General features: G+C 47.7%; 1 protein-coding gene across 1 annotated transcript in view; it reads left to right on the top strand.

Moving 5' to 3' along the window:
- SARC_04368 (hypothetical protein) overlaps nt 1-7,323 on the top strand; it is an 8,977-nt gene extending 1,654 nt beyond the window's left edge. Inside the window, exons 2-7 of the mRNA XM_014301808.1 lie at nt 375-484; nt 910-4,632; nt 5,056-5,530; nt 5,910-6,079; nt 6,514-6,567; nt 7,084-7,323. Coding sequence (XP_014157283.1) covers nt 375-484; nt 910-4,632; nt 5,056-5,530; nt 5,910-6,079; nt 6,514-6,567; nt 7,084-7,269 — 4,718 coding nt within the window. The 3' untranslated portion in view covers nt 7,270-7,323. The remainder of the gene's footprint in view (nt 1-374; nt 485-909; nt 4,633-5,055; nt 5,531-5,909; nt 6,080-6,513; nt 6,568-7,083) is intronic.
- The last annotated feature ends 734 nt before the right edge of the window (nt 7,324-8,057 follow it).

An 8,057-nucleotide genomic window follows, 5' to 3' on the forward strand; every position in this document is an offset into this window, starting at 1 on the left:
CCTATATCTATATCTATATATACGAATATATATATATATATAAATATACAAATATATATATATATATATATATATATGTATATATAATGTATATATATATATATATATATATGTATGTGTGTGTGTGTTGTGTTGTGTGTGCGTATATATATATATATATATGCGTGTGTTTTTGTGTTTGTGTGTGTGTGCGTATATATATGTATATATATGTGTGTCTGTGTATCTGTGTCTGTGTCTGTCTGTCTGTCTGTGTCTGTCTGTGTGTTTGTGTGTTTGTGTCTGTATGTCTGGATCTGTCTGTCCGTCTTTATTTTACCTACAATTATATATTTCCTTGTGTGCACTTCACTCATTGAGCATTGTTTCTTTAGAGAAAATTTCTGGGCGGATCAAAGCCTGTGCGGATTTGCAGAAAGAACATGATCGTAATGAGAAGGAGATCGAGAAGCTCAACGGCGAGCTGGCTCAGTTGACAGAACTAGTATGTTATTCTATAGGGTCGAGTGCTCAAAGAAAGTCATCACCTGTACCCGCTACTTCATAGTGCTGTTTTGTACCGCACATTTGGCTGCTCTCTGTAGCTTAGGTTTTTTCTTGTTTGACTTTACTGAGCCGAATAGAATGTATACTGTCTCGCGGTAAAGTACGTTCAATGCTACATGTGCTGTTCTTTCCGGGTAGACCCCCCCGCCATATTCAGTTTATATATATATGTATTACGTGTAATTTCGTGATGAGGTTCTCGACTTGAGATCCTCCACCATGGTGCGCTTCATAGCAGGTGTAGGTACGGGTACAAATGTTGGGTTTAGTATTTGGTTCAGTGTTAGAAAACGATCGTGGTGTTGTACTTTCTTTCGCCGTCTCTTCTGGCTTCTAAGGAGTTCCCCCTGAATCGCTCTACAGAAAACAGAGATGTTTTTGCTTCTGAAAAAGGTGTTGCAGTACGATGAGGAAATCAAACACAAACAGCAAGAGTATGAGCGCAGGAAGGAAGCTGATCTGAATGCGTGGCGACGGGAGGTAAGGGAAGCCATTGCACTGGAAAACGCCTCGAAAGTCTCTTCGGGCGCAGAACAGGCCACACACTTTGCCAAACCCTACTCCACTCAGGCAGGTGCAGGCACCGATACGACACAAGCTCTCACCGAAACCCAACAGGCACTTGATCTCAAGGGAGATGGGGGGATTCCGTCACTGGCCGAGAACGAAAGGAACGGATTGCTAAGTGACCGGGCCGTAGGTATGGCGGGAGGTGGGGATGTGCCTGTCGCGGAAACGGATGTTGTAGACGTGCTGGAGGGCGAGTGGGATGGTATTGCTAGTGAGTGTAAGGATAAGGACAAGACGGCGGGTGTGGTAATTACTTCCAAGGCCGCCGAGGCTGCTACAGCCAGCGAGCCGGCCCCGTCCCGACCGGAAAAGAAAAAGGTCATCAGTTTATCTGAGTACACGGGGAAGCTAGAGGGCAATGCGGCGAGTGTCGGGACAAGCAAGCCTGGAAGTAAAGGGGATACGACTTCTCACCAGTTGGTTGCGACGAGCCAGAATACAACCGAGACGAGAGGTGCTGAGAGCGAGTCCAATCGTGATGGCACTAAACTACAGACAGACACAAGCAACGGCGCACCAAAATCTGCGAAGGTCGGAGGAGGTGTCCAAGGCTCCAAATTGCTTACAGACATGGATGTAGACACTCCAGTGGTTGATCAAGATAAGGTCAAAGATGGGAATACGCCGATCGACGCTGGCGGTAGTACGATTAGACCCTGTGATGTCTTGACAACAAATAGTAGGGCAAATGCTGTTAATGGGGTCAAAGTCGACGACATGGCGATGGAGGATGATTCGAAGAATGCCGACCATAGACACGACGGTAAGGAAGTCGTAGCAACCGGAGATTCTACCGAGAGTGCCTCCGGCACGAATTCTACCGGACCGGATAGGGCTAGCAGCTCCGGGGGAACAGCGGTGTCTGACATCCTCTCTAAAGACCGCGATACGAATGCGGAGGAGTCCAGAACTGTAGCCAATGGCAGCGGAATAGTAGGCGGGGGTTCGTCTGCAGGGGCGATGACGGCTGGACCGGCCAAGGGGGGCATTGAGATTTCCATGGCAACCGGTGTATTGGCTACGGAAATCCCCGGTTCGGCTGTGACTGCTACTACTACAGGTGGTACTGATTCGGACCACACGGCTGTAGTATCGCATACGGCGAAGGACGATGTTGCGAAACCATCAGAACAGACTGTTGGATCCGAAAAGCCGGATGCATTAAAGACCGTTGAAAGCTCAGGTAAAACGGGTGAAAAAGAAGCGCCGGCTAAGGGGGAGAAGCAGGTGGGCGATACCGAGGTCAAACCGGTAGAGCCGAAACAAAAACTGAGTTTCGCACAATATCTGCGTCAGCGAAAACGAGAATTGAGTCTCACGAACCTGAATGCGAAGGCGGAAACGAAACCAGTATCTAGTGACATTCCCAATCTGAATGCAAGCTCGATCTCCAATCTCAGTACAACCCCAAGTGCAAGTGAAACTGTGATTACAGATCAAGGCAAGATAAATGGGCAGGCCTCTACTGCTATGGATCGCCAACCGAAGCTGTGCACGTCATCTAGTGTGCCGATATTAACTCTGTCCGCCATGCACACTACTCTAAAGAAGGCCGGCCTCGAGCGGCAGGAAACGGCAGGCGCCAAACTGGAGAACGCGTCTGTGAACGCATTCGTATCTCCAACCACCCTGACACAACCAAAGAGTGCATCTACACCCTTGCCCAGTAAAAATGAGTCGCACACGTCACCAGCAGGCGCTGTGCAGGATGTGAAGGTAACGAAAGCGGCACCGATGAAAGACGCTTTGACACAAAACAAGGGGATGGACGAGACTACTTCTGGGGCGGTCAAGTCTGCCAAAGCCGAGCCTAAGTCAGTCCGACCCGAGCCGCCGAGAACGAAGAACACGCATCCGACCTCCCGGTTGATCTCGACTACGTCAAGTAAGAAAGTCAAGACAGACACGAGTGTAGACACCACTGCCCACCCCAGTGATAGTGGTACGGGTAGTAGCACTAGTAGTGTGGTTGCAGACGGACAGCACGGGCGACCAACCAGTACTGAGCAAGCCAAGAGTTCTGAAGGGAGTGTTAAGCTCTTGTCTCTGCGCATAGGAGGGTCTACCGGTGCCAACGCTGTTGGTACTGAGGGCACGAGTGCTGACACGACCAAGCACGGACAGGCGATACTGACAGGACAGGGCGCTTCTGGTAAAAGTGGGGCAGGGGGGAGCGGGACTACGGGTATGTCAGGTGTGTTGGCGGCCTCACGCAGTGGAGTGGATTCTACGGGGCCGGTGATGGGGGTAGGAGATAAGGATATAGGGGCGCGGGAGAAGCCGGCTGTGAGAAAAATGGGGAGTGCGTTTAGTGATAGGTTTCCGGCGCGCTTGTCGTCGTCGGCGGAAAGGGATGAAGAGGAGACGCGTCTGTGTACGGCGAAATTGTCGGGATCCTTGAGAAAACGAATTGGGGGTCTCGAGAAACGGCTATCCACAGCTGCTGATACTACAGGCGGGAGCGGGGGAGGGAGATTGATGGGGCTTGAGATGGGTACGTTTTCTGGAGCTAGTACGTATTCTGGTAGGTATGGGATTGACGATGATCGACGGTCCATGGGGGGCAACAGCGGCAACGTAAGTGACTCGCGGAGCACTAGGGGTGAAGGCGCACATAGTGACCGGGACAGGGAACGAGACCGGGACAGGGAACGAGACCGAGACCGAGACAGAGATAGGGATAGAAGGGATAGAAGGGATAGAGATAGTAGGAGTTGGGATGGTGGCGATATCAAGTACTATGGGGAGAGAGGCAGAGACAGGATGCACGAGCGGGACGCACGGGGCAATAGTGGTGCGCGGGATATCCGGAGCCGCGACGGGGGTGGTCATACACCGTCGGGCTTTGAAAGGGCGTTTGGTGGGGGTGGGTCTTCTCCCGGATTCAATACTGGCAGCATTCATTCAAACCACCCCAATTACTCTGGTCAAAATAGTAATAGTAATAGTATTTATAACAGTGGCGATATCCACAGCAGTATCAATAATAACAGTAGCCTCAGCAATATGAACCTCAAATTCAATTCGCTCAACAACCCAGCGACCTCCAATGATGCCACCGGACCGGGCAGTGGGGCACCCTCCCGGAGAGGGAGCAACGGAATCCCAACTGACCCTAGTACCAGAATGAACTCCGCAGGTAAAGCCGATGCCGCATTGAGTGGTGCGGTTTTGGCGGGAACTATCCGCTTGAACAGCGTGCGTCGATTTTCGCGACAGGGCTCGCCAGCCGGTTCGGTACACTCGGTCTCAGACCGCAATGGTCCCGGTATTTCGGGTATGAATTCCGGTACGGGCACCAATACAGGTGTTGGCACGAAGCCCGATTCGAGTGCAAAGATCGAGTTTTCTGGTGGTAGTGGGGTAGGTTCGGGCGCTACAGCGACTGGGGGGATGTCTAGGAATGATGGAAGGGGTGGTCCTATAATTGGGAGACGATCGAGAGAGCCCTCGAGAGATAGTCGTGATCGCTCTGCCCGGCGGTCATCTGGGGTAGGCCCTGGACGCGACCGTGAGGTGTGTGCGGGTCAGAGAATCCCCCTTTTGTCTCATTTGGTAACTTCCGATGATTATACTGCGCTTTTGTGAATCTGTGGAGTGTATACGAGGTTCTGGTGCATCAGTTTATGCTCGCTCGTTGCTTTTTTTGTGATTCGCCGGATAGAGGTTCGGTATTGTGTATATATATATATATATATATATATATGTATATGTATATGTATATGTATGTATATATATATATATATATATATATATATAGTATGTGTGTGTTTCGTACAGATAGTGCGTATGCTCGCACTCAGACATGTAGAGTGTCCATGGGCTTTCTTGCGGATATCTACTCAGCACCTTGGCCGACTACAGAGATTAAATTCGCCTGACTGTGATTGAATATAAATGCAAATAGTAACCTAACCGACACGTACAAATGACATACAGGGACCCCCTTTCAATGACTGGGAAAGAGATGATCGCGATCGCGGTATACGTGATCGCGACCGCGGCGACCGTCTCAGCCGAGGCTATCGCAACAGTAGCGGTGGTGGCAGTACAGGAGGCGGTGCCGGTGACTACGGTAGAGAACGCGGAGACCGTGAGTCCCGTATTTCCCGTTCCGGTGCACCTGATGAACCGTTTGAGGGCTCAAATGGACCCAATCAAGGCGTGCACAGTGTGCGAGATAGGCCGTTGGGGAGCCGGCGGAACAGTCGCGACTCTTTGAGTGGCGGAGGAGGCCTTGGGATACCTCCAGGTGGGGTTAATAATGGGCCTACGAGTGGCAGTGGTAGGTATGGCAGGGATTCGCTTGGACCGGCCGGTGCGGGAGCTCCTGCGGGACGTGTGCGGTCGGGTAATAATGAGGAGGACTACGATATCGCGTTGCGAGAGTCTAGAGATCGCAATATATCGCTGGGTATGTCAGATGGACTGTATTTCTGTGTGAATTGTTGTGGTATGCGGTATACCATGACAGATGCTAACGATTACAGCAGTTGACTCGGCACAGTGCACATCGACTTACGATGGTATATTGTCCGGTACTGCACAGCATGTATGTATATGTATGTGCCTATGTGTATGTATGTATCTATGTATGTGTATGTATGTGTATCTATGTATGTATATATATATGTATAGTATACGTTTATTTATTTATATTTATATATATATATATATGTATGTGTGTGTGTGTGTGTGTGTGTGTGAAGTTTGATTTACCTACATGCTTATACATTCCTTCGTATCCTCAACTGTCCCCCAATTTTACCTCCACCAACCCCTTTAACACGCAGGTCGTAGTCGCAGTCGCTCTCGTTCACCCATGTCACCTGGGTTGGGTCACGGGTCGTCTACGTCAGGCTCTCTCTACCCTCATATACATCACAACGGACAGCGCATGTCTCCGGGTCGGGGGCGTGGTGGTGATGCAAACGAGATCTACGGCCCCTATGGACGCCTCTCTGTAAGTATACCATGACTGTTTGGAAACCTGTACCAAGTCTCGTGTTTTAGTATTTTAAAAGGTCTATATCTTATGCATCGTGTCCAGCTCGATAGATATATTTTGAAGTTCAAGGATTATTATTCCCGTATGTCTCCCACGCTTGTGTGATGGTACCGTGATTTACAAGCGCTTTCAAAAAAGACATTCTTTCGAATAGGTCAAATGATATCACTGTCCATGGGGTGTGCTGTACATTTGTACACACACCCGAAGTCGCGCAATGTCTTTGATCATAGGTAGTGTATGCATCAAACCAACCATATGCTACACTAGTGTTATTAGCGATGCCTCATTCCGTCCCTAGAGAGCAGTTGGCTTACCTCTTGAGATGGTCTGTATCATTTGCGTGTATTATATTGAGTTGTGGATTGTTTATTGTCATTCGAATACAGGGAGAAGGGTCTGGACCTTGGTACCCTCCTGCGGGAATTCGCGGGCCAACACCGGTACGTGTTCCTAATTCTACTTTGTTGGTGACCATGTTTGTCTCCGTTGAGCACGATGGACTGTCTCTGCGTCCATCATTAGCTGTGATCACGCGCTGGTGTTTACACGTGCGGTTGCCCTCTGCTTTGTGCTTTCCGACAGTATAAAATATTTGAAATTGTACACAACTGGACGCCTACATACCTACAAGATTTTCTTTTTGTCAAATTACGGCTACTGTGACACTGTACGATTGTCAACCCAGCATATATATCTAACAAATGGTAGCTTCAAACTGTCTATATGTCTGTATGTCTGTATTCGAAACAAGTTCTATATTGACTCACAGTCTGAAGCTCGCAGTGTGCTGTCAGGCTACAGGGCAGCTACGCGCGTCAGATAATGCAGTTGTATGGCGCACCTCTCATCAATTAGTCCCGTATTTGTTTGTTGTACATCCTTTTTCATCCCACAAGATGTATCCCAAATCTATCCAACTAAACGTACGGTAAACCCAATGTCCTCATTCTCTACAGTACGGAGCTCCTCATTCCGGGGGATTCGGTGGTGGGCGTGGCGGCTTGCTTGGACCAAGACCGCAGACTGCGATGTACGGTGGCAGTGGGGGTAGGGGTATGGGGCGCAGACTCCCGCCGGGAGTGCACAAGCCACGACGGCCTTATGAATTACCCAGACACGGGAGGGATGGGCCGCCGAGGTAGGGACTGGAACTGTAGCAGATATAGATTTAAATTAAAGGTATATATACTATCCCGTATATATTTGCTGTGGGGAATTTAGTAGTCTTCCGTTTTTACGTTGGTAGGCTTTCTCGTAGAATTTAAATGTAAAGAATTGACAGTGATGCGCAATCACTGCTAAAATGTTTGGTGTGTGGAATCAAACGCTTGTCACTCCTCATATTTCTATGGATATCTCTGTGCCCAAAATGTCAAGTTTGTTGCCCGCATACTGTGATTCTAAACGGCAAGAACGAGACGATAATATGATACTCCAGAGAAAGCTTCAACTATCTCCACTAAAGAGATGCGCGAGCTTTTTTGCCTCGCGTGATAGTATAGCCCGGATGTTAATGAACTATCGAATGATCAATAGAAGTTAACTCGGGTGCTATGTTTATATATTCAGCTGCTGCTGCAGAGTGGAGAGTCCTCACATCTAAATTGTTTGCTGTGTGTATATTGTACATATTTATATCTATATATATATATATATATATATATATAATTATATTATTATATGTATGTATGTATGTATGTATATGGATATGTATATATATTATTATATTATTATATTATGTTCTATCATGTATGTACATGTTTATCTATATCTTTAACTATATCTAAATATATTTATATATATATATATGTGTGTGTGTGTGTGTGTGTGTGTATTTGTGTATGTATCTATGTATTTATTTATTTAACAGATATATTTCACTATATATGTTATTATATAAATATATATATATACACTGAATTGTATTATA

The sequence above is a fragment of the Sphaeroforma arctica genome (genome assembly GCF_001186125.1).
Source record: "Sphaeroforma arctica JP610 unplaced genomic scaffold supercont1.242, whole genome shotgun sequence".
In the NCBI taxonomy this organism is placed as follows: Eukaryota; class Ichthyosporea; order Ichthyophonida; genus Sphaeroforma; species Sphaeroforma arctica.